General features: G+C 31.9%; 3 protein-coding genes across 3 annotated transcripts; all 3 read right to left on the bottom strand.

Annotated features, from left to right (window-relative positions):
* Positions 1-3,117: 3,117 nt before the first annotated feature.
* On the bottom strand, positions 3,118-4,695 carry LOC147816377 (uncharacterized). Its single transcript, XM_087152543.1, has one exon. The coding sequence runs from the start codon at positions 4,693-4,695 to the stop codon at positions 3,118-3,120; it is 1,578 nt and encodes a 525-aa protein (XP_087008669.1).
* Positions 4,696-4,697: 2 nt separating this feature from the next.
* LOC147816378 (uncharacterized) lies at positions 4,698-5,117 on the bottom strand. The gene has a single exon (XM_087152562.1). It carries the CDS (start codon positions 5,115-5,117, stop codon positions 4,698-4,700), a length of 420 nt encoding a protein of 139 aa, XP_087008688.1.
* Positions 5,118-5,679: 562 nt separating this feature from the next.
* On the bottom strand, positions 5,680-6,363 carry LOC147816379 (uncharacterized). The gene has a single exon (XM_087152567.1). The coding sequence runs from the start codon at positions 6,361-6,363 to the stop codon at positions 5,680-5,682; it is 684 nt and encodes a 227-aa protein (XP_087008693.1).
* Between the last annotated feature and the right edge of the window lie 15,388 nt (positions 6,364-21,751).

Below are 21,751 nucleotides of genomic sequence, written 5' to 3' on the forward strand. Positions count from 1 at the left end.
TTTTTCTATTTATTTTAAAAATGTTAAAAAAAAAATCCTTTTTTCATAAAATATATTATATTTAGTTACTCGAATTATTCTGCATTTTAAATCACAGATATTATTTCTATTTAAGAAGTTGGTGTTCTGAGCGTGCAGTCACCTAATGTAAATTATAAATATTTTCATTTTCTACAATGAACTATAAAAATCAGATATTTGAATGTAAATGAATGAAGTTCTAAACTGAAACTGTTCTCTTCTAATCATTGGTAAAAAGTTGTATGACTTCGCAACACCCGGGTTTTGGAGAGAGGACGAAAAGTTTGGAGTATATATGTCTCGGTCAATGTGAATAGTCGGTTATTATACTAACCGTTCAATACTAATAATAATCAAATAAGCCGGTTAAAATAAATAATTCAAGAGAAATTCATCACATTACCGGTTAATATAGTATAGTCTGGTCAATGTGATGGTCAATAGTCAATGTAACCAATTATTAAAGTAGCTAATTATTTAGGAAGGACCTAAAGTAGCCAAAAGGGGTCATTTTGACTCCTGTAAAAAAAACGTTCATTTTTGAAGTTTTATGTCTGTTGTTTCTTTTTCAGGAGTTGAAAGATTATGAAGATGAATTTAAAATAAAAATTAGAATCCACCGTTTTTAAAAATGTCACCCGTAACAGTTTTCGTGAAATTATATAGTACTTTAAATGCGATTACCGAAGTAGCTTAGTTTACTAAGCTGCCTAAAGTAGCTTAGTAAACTAAGAATAAATACCTAAAATACGTGAATAAAACCTAAAAATACCATAAGCAGCCAATTATTAAAGTAGCCAATTATTGATGAAATACCTAAAGTAGCCGAAAGGGGTCATTTTGACCTGTATAAGAAAAACGTTCATTTTTGAAGTTTCGTGTATGTTTTTCACTTTGCAGGACAGGAAACATTATGAAGATGAATTTTAAAACAGAATTTAGGATCCACCGTGTTTAAAAATATCATGCGCAACAGTTTTCGTGAAATTATAGAGTATTTTGGATTTTATTACCGAAGTAGGTTAGTTTACTAAGCTGCTTAATTCCTGCTGAATTATTATTTCGTTATTGCATCTAAAAGAATTATACAAGCTTACAATAAACGGTCACATTTGTCATAATCCTGAACAAGAGATTAATGTAGGAGAACAATTATTGTTATGCAATAATAAAGACAATTTATTGTATGATATTCAAGCCACATAACTCTGATATACACACATATAAAGTCCGAAAATATTTTTTTAATGGCTATTTTAATTTGTGCATGTTAAAAAAACGGGTAAATGAATTACGAGCTTGGAAAAGTAGCGCTCTAATTATGAAGTAAAAGTGTACTCTAATTAGAAAGAGTGCTCTAATTATGGAACCATACCTAAACTCCAGGCGCAACGGAGTTATTGAGTTTTGCCCCTGTATACCTTGCAGATATTTTTTTTTCGTAAGAAAACCTTACATTACAGAGATACTGCATTTGAACAAAAGAAAATGTCCACCCAATTTAAATGTCACTTCTTCGTCATGACATTCATCTTTTGCACTGCAAAATGAAAACTAAATTCTTTCTATATCGATGCAAAAGAAAAAGAATACCATAATTTTAAATAGTATTCGTGTAAACGAATGTTTGCAAACGATATCACAGAGTAAAATTCAAGCACTGTCACTTACTACAAAAGTACGAAATGTGACGTAGGCTTAGCAGACAAGTTGCTAAAAAATTCTTTTATAGGAGGGGGAAATTGCAGGTGTCTTGTCGTTTGTGCTCAATGCTTGACACCTTTGCCACCTCAATTACTCTTTGCGAATTTATTCTTGTGTTTGTTGGAGAACTACAAATCAGTACTTTGAACATCAGATTGCCTTTGATTGATAAAATTCAGTCCCTAAAATATAAGAAACATGATATTTAACATCGCAAGACACAGAATAAAGCAAATAATGCAAAACGAACTACGCGTAATACTAGAAAATAATTTTTCGATGTTTTGTTGTTACTTTCACGACACGTGGATGTACTCTATACGCCTACGCTAATGCCTAACTAGTGATGGAACTTAGAATTTTAAAACATATATTGCGATAATGTATATTATTTATATTAATTTCGTTTGTTTACTTTCATATATTTTGCGCAAGAATAAAATTTTTAAATTGCTAAAAACTCTTTCATATTGTATTTTTAACAACATTCATCATTTAAAAAATGATTTACTTTGAAATAAAACAAGTTTCTTATTAGGGTCAAAAAGACCTCAAATGGCGGTTTTAGAGAAGTCCAAAATCCGGCTTTTCCAATCTTAAATCTTTTCCTCCTCCAGGATAGGGGAATGATATTTCCCGTGTCCCTCACTCACTACCCTTAAGGTCAGGGGTCATTCACATGCGTGGGTGTGGAATCAGAGTACTAACAAGGAGAATTTTTTTTATAGTTATTATTTTACTTACCTTGAATCGAATGATAGAACGAGTCCACAGAACTAATAGTTTATGAGGTATTTGTTTAAAAGTTGAAAGCATCTTCAAGAATAAAAAGTATTACAAATTAATCTAAAAAAATAAAATACTATTTTAAAATTTTTAAAGAATATATATATATATATATATATATATATATATATATATATATATATATATATATATATATATATATATATATATATATATATATATATATATATATATATATATATATATATATATATATATATATATATATATATATATATATATATATATATATATATTTATTATGAATATATATATATATATATATATATATATATATATATATATATATATATATATATATATATATATGTTCATTGAATAAGAAACTCGACCAGTGTTGATGGATGTTGCGAACAACACTAAAATAACTTCATAATTACAATTCTATGGGCTGCATCTACCAGATGCGGGTGTGTTGTTAGTTTAAAAATAATTCAAGTTCATTTAACAAAAAACAACGTTTATTAAAGTAAAAACGATAGCAAGATCGCGAGCAATAGACGCTCGTGTCATTTCATTCGGTTATCAGAACAATAGTGACTACGTCAGTGGCTCCTTGCAGCGCCGCTTACATACGCCAGTTCTCTACATACTCCCCCCTTTGAGATTCGGGGAGAGTCTCAAATCTGAAAATAGATTACAGTTCAAAAGTGTGAGTCTATCTGGAGCTTTCACTAATCTCCCAGAGGAAGTGTACTTCTTGACAATTTCTTCACTTAATACATGTTCAGGTAATGGGTATTTAGTGGAAGCTGATTCCTCCTTAAGCCCTTTATCTTTGTTAGTAGAGATTGCCTGTATCTCCAATGGAAAAATTCGTTGTACTGGTCGCAATACAGTCCCATGATGGGTTTTCAATCGAACAGTACGAATCTCTCCATCTCGACCAGGTATTAATTCCAAAATTTTTGCCATTGGCCAAAACAACCGCTTTTTTGTATCATCCCCAATTAAAACTATTTCTCCAACTCTAGGCTTACGCATTCTATTATCATTCTTATTTTGAATTAGCTCTCTTAAACATTCTTTCCTGAATCTCTGTCTTAAGTCATTCAAAAGTTTAATACGGTATTTAATTCTTTTCCTTAAATCACGCGTATTTATCTCATCAATATCCTTTGTAGAGGAGTTGCGATTTTCTATTAAAAACATAGAGGGTGTCAGAGGAATCAACTCCTGTGGATCTTCAGAAATATAAGTCAATGGTCGACTATTAATGATAGATTCGCAATCACATATAAGGGTATTTAGTTCCTCAAAGGTTAAAATTGACTTTCCGAGAGTGCGTTTTAATAATCCTTTTATGACACGGACCAGCCTCTCCCACCAGCCGCCCCACCAACTTGTTGTTGGTAAAATAAATTTCCAAACTATTTTATCGGTTGCAGTTTCTTTTGATATTTTGACCCAATCTAATTTCGAAAGTTCATTGAAGGCCCCGCGGAAATTGGTTCCGTTGTCAGAATAAATAGTTCTAGGCCGTCCCCGTCCGGCTATAAAACGCCGAAGTGCTAACAAAAAGGAATCCGTCGATAGATTATTCACTAGCTCTAGATGAAGAGCGCGATACACGGCGCAAGTGAACAATGCTATCCACACTTTTTCACCTGTTTTTAAAAAAAGAGGGCCAGCTAAATCAATGCCTACTGTTTCAAATACTGCACAATCCATTACTCGGTCTGGTGGTAAAGGCGATGGCCCACTTGCAAATGATTTGGCCTTAAAACGGGCACATATAACACAATTATTCAAAATACCCTTAATTGTCTTCCTAGCTTTTATAATCCAGAACTTTTCTCTGATTAACGATTTCATTATTTGCGTTCCGGCATGACAGTTTTTTCTGTGTATAGACTCAATCAAAAGTTTAGTGAATTCACTTTTATCCGGTAACAAGACAGGATATAAAAATGAATTATCATCATTCCGTTCAACTATTTTGGTTTTAACTCTTAATATATTATCTTTATCCATAAATGTGGCAAATTTCAAAGATTCTATATAATGCAAATAATACTGTTGATTCATGCGAATCAATCGCTTCTTTGCGTTTTCGATTTCAGTATAAGTAAGTTCAGGTTTGCTACATTTATTTTTTCTACAATTATTTATAAATCTGAAGATCCACCCAAAAACTCTAATCATTTTATCATAATCAGACATATTCATTTTAAGTAAGGGGGTGTGTCGTTTGCTAGATCAACATTAACTGTCTTAATCCTCTTTCGTTCGCACTCAACTTCTTGTGGCTGACAACTAATTTCACCGACTGGCCAATAATCCGAGTGTTGCTTTAACCATAAAGGTCCCTCCCACCATTTAGAATTTTGCATTTTTTGAGGAGAACAACCACGAGACAACAGGTCTGCAATATTCATGTTTCCTGGAACGAATTTCCAAGACTGAGTTTGAGTAAGTTGTCTAATTTCTTTGACCCTGTTGGCCACAAAAACAGACCAATTTCCCTGTTCTTTGATCCACCACAGGGCTGTAGTGGAATCAGACCAAAAGGTAATTTTTGAATCTTGCATGCCAAGAGCTTTTACAACAGAGTTAGCCAGTCGAGCTCCTATGCAACAAGCCATTAGCTCTAATCGCGGTATACTCAAAGTTTTCAGAGGGGCTACTCTTGATTTAGCCCTCACGAGAATCAGACTGACTTCAGAATGATTTATTGATCGAGCAAAGACGCATCCCGAATACGCCCCCTTACTTGCATCTACAAAGACATGTAATTCGGTTAAAGCATTAATTTTCAAGCAACGAGGTACATTTATATTAGTTAATATTTGAATTTCATTAAACCATTTCAAAAATTTATTTACAATATTTTGAGGAAGTTCCTCATCCCATGCAATTTTATTTTTCCATATTTCCTGCAATAGTAATTTGGGGAGCAATGTGGCGGGAGCTAACATCCCTATAGGATCGAAAACTTTCTGTATTATAGATAATATTAATCGTTTCGTTATTTTCATTTCACATGTTAAGGGTTCTACATTAGTACAACATTTCAATGTGTCATTATCTAAGTCCCAAATGATACCTAAAATAAAGGTTTCACCTGAATGCCTTTTAACGCTTTTGCTAGCCACATTGCTCTCAAAATTACGTAGGTTAAAACATCCCTTTGACAGGACAGAACCTTCAATGAAATTCTTCAACATTGAAGACACCTGATACACAATTGTCTACATAAAATGAAGATTTCAATTTAAGAGCAAGTTCATTATATTCAGGATCACAATTTTCTAAAAGATAAATAATGGATGCATTCAATAAATAAGGGCTGGAAGAAACCCCGAACACTACGCGGCAGTGCCTATAAACTAATCTTTCATTGCATGGGTAAAAAAATCTGAGATAATCTCTATCTTTCGGTGCAACGGACAGCATTAAGAACGCTTTTTCAATGTCACTAACTATCCCAATAGGATAAATTCTGAAACGATCTAAAATATCAGGTATAAGTTCAATAAGGTTTATACCTTTATGTAAACACTCGTTAAGAGAGGGTTTCCCCCTTTCACAGGCGGAAGCATCAAAAACCGACCGTATCTTAGTGGTTTCACTATTTAATTTAATCACCGGTCTATGAGGCAAAAAATGACATTCATTGTTTAATTCCGCTTCCGGCACGCGTTCGACAATATTCAATTCTTCCCACTCTCTAAATACATTTTGGTAATCATTACAAAATTTACCACCATTTAATTTATTCATCATTCGCAAATGCCTCTTCCATGTTAATTCTTCGTTATTCGGCAAATTCACTGAATTATATCTCCACGGAAGTTCTACTTCAAATCTCCCTTTAGGAAGAATTTTCATTTTATCCTTAAAATTACATAAATCAAGATTTTCTTTCTTATTTTCATCAAGAGAGGGGTCAGATATTCCTAATGCATCTAGTTCCCATAATTGTTTTATATCAATGTTTCTTACATGTAACGACAATGTCGTTAAAGCAGTATCATTTTTGTCCGAATTTAATTTTCCGATTACTGTCCAACCAAGCTTCGTTTCAATAGCTGTTAACCCAGAATCCAAATTAATTAAATTTCCAGTTAACAATTTTCCTATATTATCAGCCCCAATCAAAAGCCCAATCTCGGTTTCAGCACAAAAAGAATCCGATAAAATTATATCTTTATTCTTTAACTCATTAAATATTCGCTCATTGTTTATCTTAGAAATGAAACCGCAAATTTTGTTTTCAGAAAGTGCCTCAAAACTGCAAGAGAAGGATCGATTTAAATTACTAATCTCAATTGTAAACACACTGTGTAGTTTTGGCTTCGTTTCTTTCCCACCGAATAATGAATGAATTATCGTTTCATTTCTCAGAGGAGTGGCCCCTAAAAGAGTAATAATTCTCTCACTGATGTAACTGTTTTCACATGCTGAGTCAATTAGAGCAGTGGTGCGCAAACTAGGGGTCGCGACCCCTGTGGGGGTCGCCAGAAGTTTTTTGGGGGTCACCAAATTTTTATGAAATGCATTATCCCTGCATGCTGCATACCATACAGTGTACATATAAAGAGTAAAGCGCCGTCACTCCCTGTTTAATTGCAATTTCATGCCGTCAACTCTTTCTGATGGTGCTGCAGCATTAACAGGTTCGAATAAAGGGCTCAGAGGCTTAATTCAGAAGGTGGCGCCTCATATGGTATTTAATCACTGTATGATTCATCGGCAAGCTCTTGTTGCAAAAGATACGGATAAAGAGTTGCACAACGTATTACAAGACGCTGTTAGTTCAATTAACTACACTCATGGACAAAAAAATTAAGCGCACCAAGAAGGAGTCGTATAAATTAAACAAAATTTTACATACGTAATGACTACTTTGATATAAGTAAATGATTAGAAAATCAAAGAAAAAGGATAATTTATTTCAGAGATAAAGGCAAAAGAATGGAGGAGTTAATACCCCGTTGGACCCCCTCTAGCGCAAATGCACGATGTGATACGATCAGGCATTGAGGCATCTAAGTTCTGTATGATGTCTTGAGACATTTCGCTCCATATTTGCTGTAACCTTGCCTCTAGTTCGTTCAAACTCGTGGGATGCCCAATTCGCCGTCCCAAATGATCCCAGATTAGCTCGATTGGAGACAAATCTGGGGATCGGGCAGGTAACAGTACGGAGACAGTCTTGTGACGCCCTTTCCGCATGAGGCCGAGCATTGTCTTGTTGAAAAATGGTTCCTGGGAGCCGTAGCATGAGTGGCAACACATGTGCCAGCAGGATTTCATGGACATACCGCTGGGCTGTCATGGTGCCACGGAATAATACTAGGGGTGACCGTGTATTGTAGGCAATGGCACCCCATGCAATCACACCAGCTATGGGAGCGGTGTGTCGCTGTACAGCAAAGGCAGGATTGAGGCGTTCACCACGGGGTCTCCACACACGAACACGATTGTCATCACTGCTGAGATTGAATCTGGATTCGTCGCTAAAGACGACTTTGTTCCATTCCGCTGCAATTCAGTTTCCTCGTGCGCGGTCAAACTCTAAACGGAGGTGTCGATAGGTGGGCGTCATGGGCAGCACACGCAATGGGCGCTGCGATACCAACTGTCCTTCAGCCAGGCGCCTTCGTATGGTTCGAGAAGACAGAGGGGCCCCTAGTATTGTTCGGTGGCACCATGACAGCCCGGCGGTATGTCCATGAAATCCTGCAACCGCATGTGTTGCCACTCATGTAACGGCTCCCAGGAGCCATTTTTCAACAAGACAATGCTCGACCTCATACGGAAAGGGTGTCACAAGACTGTGTCCGTACTGTTACTACCCTTCCTTGGCCTGCCCGATCCCCAGATTTGTCTCCCATCGGGAATATCTGGGATTATTTGGGATGGCGAGATGGGCATCCCACAAGTTTGAACGAACTAGAGGGAAGGTTACAGCAAATATGGAACGAAATGTCTCAAGACATCATACAGAACTTAGATGCCTCAATGCCCGATCGTATCGTATCATGCATTCGCGCTAGAGGGTGTCCAACGGGGTATTAACTCCTCCGTTCTTTTGCCTTTATCTCTGAAATAAATTATCCTTTTTCTTTGATTTTCTAATCATTTACTTATATCAAAGTAGTCATTACGTATGTAAAATTTTGTTTCATTTTGACGACTCCTTCTTGGTGCGCTAATTTTTTTGTCCATGAGTGTACATTAAATGCAACAGCCACAACAGCCGTCTCTTTTCAATACTTTGCAATGAGATGGGCTCAACGTATGAGTGATTACTGTTACACACCGAAGTCAGATGGCTTTTACGTGTGAAAATACTACGACGGATATTTGATTTGAGAAATGAAGTGTACATGTTTTTAATCGAAAAGAAACATAGATTGGCAAGTTATTACATCAATGAAGTTTGGCTAGGGAAGCTGAGCTATTTAGTTGATATTTTCGAAAAATCTTAACGACTTAAATTTGAGCTTGCAGGGTGAGAATTCAACTGTCATAACTGCAGCCAGTAAAATTCAAGCTTTTAAGAATAAGCTTAGTCTCTGGCAAACTGAACTGAATAAAAACAACACCATGTTCCCTTGCTTTAACGATTTTATCAAGGAAAATAATATAGATATATTTACATTCAAAAACATCATTTCCAATCACATTGAAAAGTTAAAGAAAATTTTTTCGAGAAGATTCGAGGATTTTCCTGAAAACGATCTTGGTTGGATTCGTGATCCATTTTCCTTTGACATATGCAGTTCAACTCTTCAAATTAGTGAGAAAGAGCAATTGATAGATCTAACTAGTGATTATACTCTTCGAAATCAATTTAAGACTCAGCCTTGACAAAAATTTTGGCTATCCGTGGAAAAACAATATCCCATTTTATGCAAGAATGCCATCGGAGTGTTAATACAATTTGCATCAACGTATTTATGTGAAACTGGATTTAGCAAACTAGTTTCAATAAAAACTAAATACCGCTCGCGTTTAAACCCTGAAGATGATATGCGAATTGCAATTAGCAACATACATCCAAACATGGATGAGATCATTAGAAACTTGCAGCCACATACATCTCATTAAAGGGCAATTTACTGATTTTTGTGTTATACAAAAAGTATTTTCTTAAAATTATAATTAAAATTAATATGAGTCAAATATGATGTTTTTATTCGATGAAACGAAAGAAATGCGCGAAATATACATCTTATTTGTGAACATTTATCTCTAGGGGTCGCCAAAAATTTTCTCTCTACTAAACGGGTCGCAGTCGAAAAAAGTTTGCGCACCACTGAATTAGAGCTCGTATTTTCCTTTCCCTGCCTTTGACCTTAACCCATACACCAAGAGTTTGAAAATAAATTCCTTCGCTTTTATTGCAATTAGATAGAGAGTTATCCGATTTTACGAAAGTTTTTTGATCAGGTTTTTTATCTAATTCCGGGCACATAATTTCAAAATGAGAATAATTACAATTAGAACACTTAATATTATATTTAAGATCACAATTTTTACTTAAATGCCCTGCTTTACTTAAGCATGTAAAACAGGCTCCCTTTTTTAATAACAATTGTTGTTTTGAACTTAAAGACATTTTTTTAGCAGTATAACATTTTTCACTCGCATGATATTTACCACAAAAAACACAATTAGTAATTCTCTTACCTGCAGAATTTTCGGAGCTTACCAGGGCTGACGCAGTCATAACGTCATTCGATTTGATCCTTTCGGGAGGGGTGTCCTTCTTACGAAAATTAGTTCCAAAACCAGACTTCGCTAGCTGAACCATCTCTTCCCCTTGCACTTCTAGGCGAATAAATGTCATTAAATCTTCTAAAGTGCGCGCTCCTTTCGCTTCCGTTTCGTTGTTCCGACGTCTCTCCCAGGCGACCATTACTTCTTCCGGTAAACAGGATTCTACCAAAGGAATAAGAAAGTCTCCGTATTTTTCCTAGGTCCTTCCAAAGCTCTCAGTTTTCCTTCTAATTCGTCGTATAGCGATGGTAAATCTGTTTTCGATCTTCCATGGACAGCATTTTTCATAACTAAACTTTGCAGTTCTCGTACATAAATTTGCACAAGGAGGTCTTCGCGACCGTATCTTTCCTTCAGTTGTTTGATGGCTTTAGTGTACTTTTCCGCATTAGCCGGGAAACTCAATACTAATCTTTCCGCTTTCGACTTGGGTTCGACAGATTGCAATAAATATTGCATTTTGTCTTCATCAGCAATGGTTTTATCATCATGTATCTTTTGGAATTGACTCCAAAAAGTCAAATAATCCTTAGCTTCGCCGCTAAATTTTTTTAGTTCAATTTTTGGTAGTTTAAACCTTCTTTTTTCAATTTCGGTAGGAACAACTGCTTCTTGTAATTTCGAATCAATACGAGAACACATTTCAAGAAAATTGTCTCTATAATTTTCAGCTTTCTTTAAATCGTTTAAAAACAAGTCTTCGGTGTCACTAGATTGTAAGTATGAATTAGATACCTGTTCTTGATTCGTTTCCAGTCTCTGGAATTTATCCAATAGTTGCACTTTCAGAATCGAAAGCTGTTTCAAATCGGCTGTTTCTTTCATCAGTTCAGATTCTATCTTATTCAGGGAAAGGGAAAAGGCCGTTCTAAGACCCTTTCTTTGTGATTTCAAGGCATCTAATTCCATGTTCATAACAATAATTCCAAAGTTCGTATTCGTAATCTAACACACACCGTCCCGCCGAGGGTACCAAATTATGTTGCGAACAACACTAAAATAACTTCATAATTCCAATTCTATGGGCTGCATCTACCAGATGCGGTTGTGTTGTTAGTTTAAAAATAATTCAAGTTCATTTAACAAAAAACAACGTTTATTAAAGTAAAAACGATAGCAAGATCGCGAGCAATAGACGCTCGTGTCATTTCATTCGGTGATCAGAACAATAGTGACTACGTCAGTGGCTCCTTGCAGCGCCACTTACATACGCCAGTTCTCTACAATGGAATAAAGAGTTAACGTGATGTAAAAGTTTTATTTCTATAAATAACAATTTAAAAAGTACTTTGAATACTATACAATATTTCCTTTTCTAGCTGTAATAGGACGCTTTAAAATAATAGAAAAATAAATTATTAGTATTTAGAGATTATTTTAAAAATGTCTGATGAAAATTAAATTTACTTTCGAAAATGTCTTAGTTTTGGAATTGTTTTAAAAAGAGTACATCATTGTTTTCGAATAATTTCGAAATTAAATTAAACCTTTTTAACTTTACTAATAATATAAACTGTTTTAAATGACTGCTTTAAAGTTAAAGCAAGAAGAAGAGGATAATTTTGTATTCGTAATTTTATAAATTGTTCGTAATTTTGTAAATTGTTCGCAATTTTGTAAATTGTTCGCAATTTTATAAATTATTCATAATTTGATAAATTTTCTGAAAAATATTAACTCCAAAATATATCTAATTCTAATATATATTTGCAAATAATTGAATTTTACTAATTTGGAATGGTAATAATTAATTATTAATTAAATACGTCAAAATATTTGTAAGTAATATGCTTTTCATTATTCAGTATATAATAGTAATTAATGAGTAAAGTATATTTTTTTATAATTTTATACAGCCAACCCAATTTTTTGGGTTTGCGACTACTAATGTTCAACTCCATAGCCGTATAATTTTGAGCCCAATCCAGAAGACAAGAAAACTCCTGGATCAAGTACTGGGAGAAATTTACCCTCGTGGAGGACTTTCTGATGGAACTTACCCAGATTTGCTTTACATGGAGAGGAAGACCATGAGAACCTCTCACGGTTAGCCTCACAGTAAGGGGACCTTAACCCATGATCCGTCTACCATTGAGGATATTGCATTTCAGCACTGTGGTCGGTGCAAGCCGGATGCGGAATTAAGGTCTCTTATATGTTCATTGCGCAAAATATAAAAGGACCCCAATAAAAAGCTTTTTATCTAATGATCGGATCTTCACTTTCAAGGACTCAATCTTAATGGGTAGAAAGGGTGATTTCAAAAATGCTAAATATTGTGTGGTGCAGGCGATATTTTAAGTTACGATATTACTCGATTACGACACTTTGACAAAACATATATTTTCTTCGACTGTTTTGGATTTCTAACCCCCAAAAATTATGGAATAGCCGCAATCTGGAAAATATTGTCCTAATAGTTTGGTTAGTAGAGCGGTTCACAGTTTGGACCCCTTAATGTCAATATTTATAAGTGATATACTTTTCATTATTGAGTATATAATAGTAATTAATGAGTAAAGTATATCTTTTTATAATTTTATACAGCCACCCAAATTTTTTGGGTTTACGACTACTAATGTTCAACTCCGTAGCCTTATAATTTTGAACCCATTCCAGAAGACAAAGAAACTCCTGGATCAAGTATTAGGAAACATTTGCCTACGTGGGGAACTTTTTGATGGAACTAATCCGCATTTGCGTTACATGGAGAGGAAAACCACGAAAACCTCCAACGTTTAGCCTGATGCAAGGGGACTCTAGCCCATGACTCATCTACCACTAAGGATATTTTACGTCAGCACTGTGGTCGGTGACAGCTGGGTGCAGTATTCGTATCGACCAGCCATTGCTGGGATTCCATTCCGGTTCATCTCATTGGAAGATGAACGCTCTATCCCTTAAGTCACCATTACTTGAGTAAAGTATTTAGTATATTAAGAGTATATAGTAAATTATGAGTATGGGTATATAGTAAATTATGAGTATGAGTATATAGTAAATTATGAGTATATAGTAAATTATGAGTATGGGTATATAGTAAATTATGAGTATGAGTACATAGTAAATTATGAGTATATAGTAAATTATGAGTATGGGTATATAGTAAATTATGAGTATGAGTATATAGTAAATTATGAGTATGTGCATATTGTAAATAAGTATTATATTAATTGGTCAAGTTCACGAAAGGCAGTGAATTTTTGCTCATTTGCTTGAAAGTTGCCTGAAGTTTTGTTCTTTAACATTATCCGGTGAGCACCTGTTACCGTAGTCATGGAGACAAGCAACAATACCCACTCCACACTATCACAAATACCAGTTCATAGGGTAGGCAATGTTTACGCAACAGAGGACTAGAGAAAGAGATAACTATGCGCTGAGCGGGATTCAAACCCGGAACCTTTGACTTCGCATTCAGGCACGCTAACCGCTCGGCCAGCAGTTCGCGAGACAAAATTTAGCAAATTCGTAAGGGTTAGTTAAATAGTTTTGTTAAAGGAAACGTATATTAAATATGATAATATGCTTAGAAAAACTATGTTTATGTTTTTTTATTAATTAATACAAATTGAAAAACAAAAATTACTTTTATTCGTGCTGTTTATAATGCTATTGCATATATCGAAAATATTTCTTTTACCATTTTTGAAACTAAATTATGAAGTTGGTGTAGTACCATGACTTTTTATAGCTCTTAAAACTCATAAATTGGTGATAAATCAATGGTAGGAAAAAAAAGAATAGGGTTTTCAGTCCTTTAGATTGCTCAAGAAAAGTCAATAAAATTTGATCGCAAATCATTATTTCAAAGTAACGTTGAGCTAAGAAGTTGTTCTAAAAATTCAGTCAATTTAAAAAGCATAAAGAGTATGTTTTGTTTCTGAAAGAGCGCTGAAATAACTATTCATTTTATTCATTTCTTTTTCTTTTTTTCTTTATTTCTTTGAACATTTTATCCTAATAACATTTGTTTATTTTTATATTTTATTTATTTATTTTGTTTTTATTGCTACAAACTTATGTATTTATCATTACTTTTTTTAAACTAATTTTGAACAAATAAATAATGCTAATTAACTTATAAATACATAATTAAAGTCATGATTATCTTAAAAAGTGCAGTCTATGTCAGATTAGTTTTGAGGTAATTCTTTATTTCTTAGATACTTTCCTTTTTGTAAGTTTGCTTCTATTGCACATAGTATCGGAAAATAATTAACTTAAGCACATAATCCTTTACTTTGGAATCTAGAATATACTGAGAGTTTTAATGTGAAAGAGATTGTTGAAGTGTTTTTAAAAACACTTTCCAGTTAGCAATGTTTTGCATCGTGAAGCAGCATAAAATCTAACAACTCTTATCATTTCAAACATATTTCTCGTAGGAATTAAAAGAGGAAACATGAGAAAACGTTTTTTATTGTTTTACTAATTAAATTAATTTGTTACAGACAAGTTAAGTAGCAATTTTCTGTTTACTTTAAAGAAGCAAGCTTCCTTAAACAGGTTTTATTTGAAATTCTAGAAGTTAAACTTGCAGTCAATGAATGTACAGTGCTAAAAAAAAAATAAAAATGAACGGACCACCTTTAATGACTTTTGATCTAATGATCGATCTTCTCGTTCTAGGAATCAATCTTAATGGTTCAAAGTGGTGACCTTAAATATGTTTAGCGCCGACGATAAATTAAGCGCTGAAATCAAAAACGCAAGCGTATTTTTTCTAAATAAATAACCAGAACAAATAACTGAATAATAAACCAGAATTTTTTTTGAGAGTCCTACATATTTTTTTAATCCATTCAACGATAACCAAGCATCTGTCTCCGTTTACGGGCTCCATTTTTTTAAAAAGCCATGGTTGGAATGTAATTTTAACCTGACGAGAACAGCATCTGAGCTGGTTGTGTCACTCCAAATTTCCACACTACAGCCAATAAGAGGGTTTTCAGTCAAGGGAATTTAACGTGCACTTTGCTATACACATATATATGCCTGTTGTTTAGTCGGTTACTAGATCAAACTCATGACAAGATGCTCTTTGCCAGTGTGAAGAGAGCAACGTCCTTCACCGATTGCGCTATCAGTTATATTTTTTAATAAATGGTTGATAATTAGTCAGAGAAATATATATTAATGGTGATTACGAAACCACCTGCATCTATGGTTAAACATTAAATAATCATCGTAATTATCAAAAATATTTAAGATTGCCTTTTAAAAGCAAAATTGAAAAAAAAGGAAAAATACTTTTCATCCAAATTAAATGCTTAAAAAATTCTGTTAGTAAAAATTCTTGCACTTTTTTTTATTTATTGCTCGAAAGTTTTCAAAGAGTTGAAATTCTATGCTGACCATCTGCAAAAAAAATTTTGCTTGAAATAAAATCAGTTACATTGAAAATGGCAGCACTACTTTCTTTTTTAGTATTTGAATAGTAATATAATACAACACTACATGCAATAAAATGGCAATACATAGAATAGCAAAGATAGAATAACTGCATTGAACAGTTTGAAAACATAGAATATCAAACATGGAATAACTACATAGAGTAGTTAAACATAGAATTGCAAAGATAGAATAACTACATAGAACAGTTTGACAACATAGAATATCAAACACGGAATAACTACATAGAGTAGCAAACATGGAATAACTTACATTGAATTGAAACGTAGAATTAAACATAGAGTAGCATAGAATTGAAAGAGTAACATAGAGTAAAAAACATGGAATTGAAAACATACAATATCAAACATGGAATTACTACATAGAGTAGTTAAACACAGAATAGCAGACATAGGATAGCAAACATTGAATAACTACATAGAATAGTTTGAAAACATAGAATAGAAAACATAGAATAACTAAGAATAAGTTGCAAATGGGTATTTAGTCTAGAATTATCCTAACTAATTTATTTCAATTTTTCTATTCATTTGATATCACATTAAGTCTTAGTTAAACACTTTTCATTAAACTGATTCCTTTGAGATTAAAATATGCAAATAAATAATACAACCAAATACAAATAAGATAAAATAACCTAACCAAAGTTTTCTATATCAATGTTTACAAACTTTTTTTTGAATGTAAAACAGGAAGTTTTTTTAAAATACTTACATTGTGTATTCTATAACAAAAATCATCCGTTTAATACGATAAAAGGATACTTTAAAAAAAATCGTTGAAAATAAGCTAATAGATTCAAACATGTATATAAATAATTTAATTTGGTTCAAATATATTCATAAGAAAAGTAAAATGTATTATGGATTAATTCTTTTCTTAAAAGAACTTTCGAATAAATAAAATATTTAAAATCAAATCATATTGCTTTGTTATTCAGTAATATAATTTTATTGAAACTTGTGTCATCGTTTTTTTCTTAAGTGGTTTGAGAAATATGAGGAATTTTACTTTTAATATCAAACAATATTAAACTTATCAAGTTGATTCAAAATATTTAAGATTGCAAATCAAGTTGATTGCAAGTAAGATTGCAAGCAAGTTTAAGATTAATAATAAGTTTTTTCCGCAGCAACAGGATATTATAAAGCTTCCATTGTTCGTTCTGATATACATTTTTTAAAATATATATGGGTGATTCTCACGAAATATGACAATTCACTGTCCCTGTCTCCAAGATCTAATGCTATAATACTGAAATAACTTTTTATTAAAAAAAAATTAATAAATTGCATTGCTGTTAGCATTTTGAAATGACTTTGCACTAGCATTGACTCTTTTGTATAGTTTAAAAGTTTAATTGAACCTCAAAATGTCATTTTCCTAGCATGTCCCAAACAATGCTTCCAATAATAACTAACTTCAAAACTTCCCATAAATTTTTCAATATCTATTTTTTTCTATCTCAACCGGTGTAAGCATTTCTGGAATATACGCAGAGGGTACTATTTACAAAAACTTCGTTTAAAATAATTTTTTCAGTCAATAATTTGTTTGTCCCAAATTAATTTGTCATTTTCCTGGCTACTTTTATTTAGTGGTTTATAACCAAAGTAGATAGAGCCAGCAATCAATATCTTATGTTAATAGATTGATTAGATACCCTCCTATATGAACATGTCTTGTTGCATGAATTGAGAACCAATTTTCGGGTTCAAAATCTGTTTCAAAATATTTTTCACGATGAGTAGGTTTTTGTGTTGTCATTTTCCTGGCTTCTTGAAATCATAAATAACATAAACTACATAGATTTATCTGAGTTATTTTAAGAGATCCCGTTGTTTTCTGCAGAATGTAAATGTCTTAGGCCAAAATATTAAATTAAAGTTCTATACAATGGCGAATTTGTCATTATACTGGCTGTCATTTTCCTGGCTTATGAATGCCTGGATATTGAAGTGTTACCAGAAATTCTTTTTAACTGCTAATACTGTAAAGAGGAAAAGCAAATATAAACCTAATACCAAGTTTATGTATGATTATAATATGGTTGGATGTAATCAAAGTTATTTATTTATTTAATGATTGATTATTACACACAATTTTATTCTGTACATATCAGTAACAAAAAAAATTATTCTTTCTACGGTGGATAAAAAGAATTAATTTAAGCAATTTATGGTTCATCTAACATAAAGACTTAAGTTGAGTTACTTACTATTAACTTAAAATGACTGTTTCTTAAACTTCTAAGCTAATATGTCATTTTCTCGGCATTCAAGATTTGGTGAATTTCTATTTTTTTTTTTTTTCTCGAGCAATGTCAATAAACTGCACTGCTGTCTGTAAGATATTAATAAATGTAACTAAAGAAATATACACAAAAAATTTTAGATTAGTTTGAAGACTTTGAATTTGAAGAAATTTTTTGGTCCGAATTGTCATGTTTAAAAAGAATCACTCATATATTTGAATATTAGTGCTTGTCCTGGTGGTTTAAAATTAATTTGAAGTTGCAAATTACAAATTAGTTACAATGAAGCCACAAATTAATTATAATTAGCTACAAAAAGCAATCATAGGATAACATACATTGACGTCCTCATATCATATTAAAAACACTGATTACATTCTTTTTAATATAGTTTTCTAGATTTTCTTTGAGAAAACATAGCTTTGTCTTATTATTTAATTTATTTTTATACAAAGTTATTCAATAGTTCACTATGTATATAAAATTTAATTCCAGAGCTGTTTTTTTAAAATAATAAATAATTTAATAATAAATAATTTAATAATGAATAGTTTAATAATAAATAGTTTAATAATAAATAGCTTAATAATGTTACAACTTAATAGGGACTCAATTGCTTGATGCTTAACCTACTACCAGAAGAATTTTTGAAGGCAGAATATTCATTATAAATTTAATTTGCAACATGTATCATGCAGAAAAGAAATTTAATTGTTATTGGTGGTGATAATATAGAACAAGATGGTACAATAAGATCACTTCTTTATCGATAATTTATATGGGAATAAGATTTTCTATTAAAATGAAAACTAATGACTTAGAACTCTTAATTGATTTTTAAAATTGAAGATAAATATGACTTTCTACACAGCATGGCTTTCATTTCAAGTATGGCTAACAGATAAATATGACTTTCTAAAAGTGAAGGACAATAATGTAACGAATTCAATTCATTCGTCATGAAAAGACCGGATTTGAGACGAAACTGGAACTCTCATATGTAGTACGAAAATGTTTCCTCAACTTGAAATCTCATAATAATGCATTTACCAGTTTGCTAACTAGAATGGCGAAACTATTGATCCAGCTATATGGTGCCCACGATAACATGATTATAAGGAAAGCTAGGTACATTAGGCACTACAAGGCATGTTTTTTTTTTCTTTTTTGTGGAAAAAATAGAATGATGAAGTATTTCTTTACTATTGATGAAATTCATTTCGTCGATGAAATAACAATTGTTATTTCGTCACTTTGATGAAATGTTCACTCGGAGCATATAACAGGAAACGGTTCGGTTGAAAACGAAGAAAGTTTCATGAAATTTGACTATCCAGTTTTGTACAGTGTAATAAAACATCTTGCATAAATTGAAAATAAATCGTTTAGTAGCATTACGTTAGTTACCAAAAAAACTCATTTTTAAACTCATCTCCGGCCAGTTCTTGCTTGTTTTACTTACTACACGAGAAATTGCTGTAATGCTTACCGTGCTCACTAATTTTTCTGCTCCAATTTTCGTTTCTACAGAAGGAAAAGATTTTATTCGTAGTGTTCAAGATTTTGCATAGTATGTATTGTCAACCAAACACTCTGTAGCGAAGGGGTAACAGGTTCAAATTCTGCCGCAACCCCTAATGTATCCTCGAGCTACCTTTCTCTGAATTGGCTATCTGTTTCAATATTTGTCGGAGGCTTACAAGCCGTACTCATGTAATTGAGCACACAAGCCTGCATACACATGTGTATCAATAAATAAGATAAATTTGCATAAATTTATATTCTGCTTTTCAAAATAAGAATTTTAGGATTTATTAGAGTTACAGGCGTTTTCCATATATATATCGTCTTATATATTTACCAAATGCTCATCTGTCAGCGAGCTAAAATGCTTCCTGGTAATCATATAAGAAAAGCAGCTGTAATGCTACTTACAAATTTATAGTGTAATATATTTAATGTTGTAATACTATTTTGAAGGAAATTGAGTGGTTTACTATAATATATATATATATATATATATATATATATATATATATATATATATATATATATATATATATATATATATATATATATATATATATATATATATATATATATATATATATATATATATGAAATTTAAGTGAAAAAAATCAATTTGTGAGAAAATAACTGTAATCTGGAGCAATCTGGAATAGTGACAAAACAATTAAAATAGGCCGAATCCAGAAAAATTAAGTTACTGTATTAAAGTTATTCTAAATTTAGAAGAAAAAAGATTTGAATTTGATAAAACCGAAACGATTTTTAATGGTATATTACAATAAACGAGCAGTAATATTTCTACTTTCAACGTAAATATCTCTATAATAGAACAATCATTTTCAAATTAATGAGCAATTACATTTCATTTAAGAAATATTTAAGAAAAATGAAGGATAAAGCCATCATTAAAAAAACTCAATATTTTTTAAAGCTTTAAGATTCTATCATGTTAGCATTTTACGATTTAATGATGCAAGCTCTTTATTCAAAGAAAACATTCTGCTGTTGAATATACATTGTAAAAAAAGACTTTAATCTGAAAAAATAATTTTTTATTGCTCTAAGAGAAAAAAAAATGCGTTCACAAAAGGGATTGATCTATATCTTGGTTGCGAATTTGTTATATTCTAAAGACCTTTGTTAGATAGAGTGCTTTTTTTACGTGATAGCACAGTTAAGTATCTTCTAGATAACAAAAGATGCCTAAGGTTATAAATAACAATTAATTCTTTTTTAACGGTTACCCGAGTAAAAATATTTAAGAAAGCAGTATTTTTCATTTATTTTATAATTTAACCATCGTGTTTGCATTTATTGTTTTATATATTAAACAATGTGCAAACAAGATTTATGTGAAGTTTCTTACCACAGAAATACTATTAATATTTTAAGTTAATAAATTTTGCATTATTTAATGAACAAGCAATAGTAAATTCCAAAGTTATGATTGAAAAATATTTCTATACTCTGATATTTGCTTAATTTATAATTTCTTGTTAAAGCAGCGCAAAAATTTATCGTTAATATTTCAGTATTCTTTTTAGCTTCCCAAAATCATAACATAATTTCCGCGAGAATGGATTGAAAAAAATATTTGATAATTAGAATAACAATACTGTAATAAAAAATAAATTAATTTTAATACTAAGTTATTAAAATATACATTCTATTTAATATACGTACGTATTTTAATGTATTGGAATAGTAGGAAGCAATTGACGCCCAAAAAAATAGAATTAAACTAAGGATTAATCCCAAAGGAATAAATGGAAATTAGCAACAGGAAACGAATCATCCTAGATCATGTTTCATCAGAGAAGTAATCCGGTCGTGACAAGGGGATTCATCAAGAAATGACAGCGTCTTTTGTCTTTCACAATTAAACAGCTCTTAATCTCATCTATATGCATCACATATATTACATGTTTTTTTCCTTTGTTTTCGGATATCCAGCCATTTTGATAGTTAAAAAAATGTTTAAATGAAAAATCATTACAGAAGACAATAGTAACTCTTTAGATAAGATAAAAACTCACATAAATGATGTTTTCATCAAAAAACCTAAGAAGCTCTGGCAGGACGGGAATTAGATATTGTCTATTAAATGGAAAAGGGTTGAGAAAGAAAATGGTCCCAATATAAATTCTTAATATGCTACCTTTACAAAAAACTTAAATTATGACTCTCATACAAAAACTTAATTGATAATTCCTATACAAGAACTTAAATGTGCTGCCTTTAAATCTTTCTTCAAAACTGGCAAGAACTTTCCAGGCGGCATCATGAGAT

This window comes from Parasteatoda tepidariorum, chromosome 1, assembly GCF_982258835.1.
Source record: "Parasteatoda tepidariorum strain Cologne lab strain chromosome 1, Ptep-v5.0, whole genome shotgun sequence".
Classification (NCBI taxonomy): domain Eukaryota; kingdom Metazoa; phylum Arthropoda; class Arachnida; order Araneae; family Theridiidae; genus Parasteatoda; species Parasteatoda tepidariorum.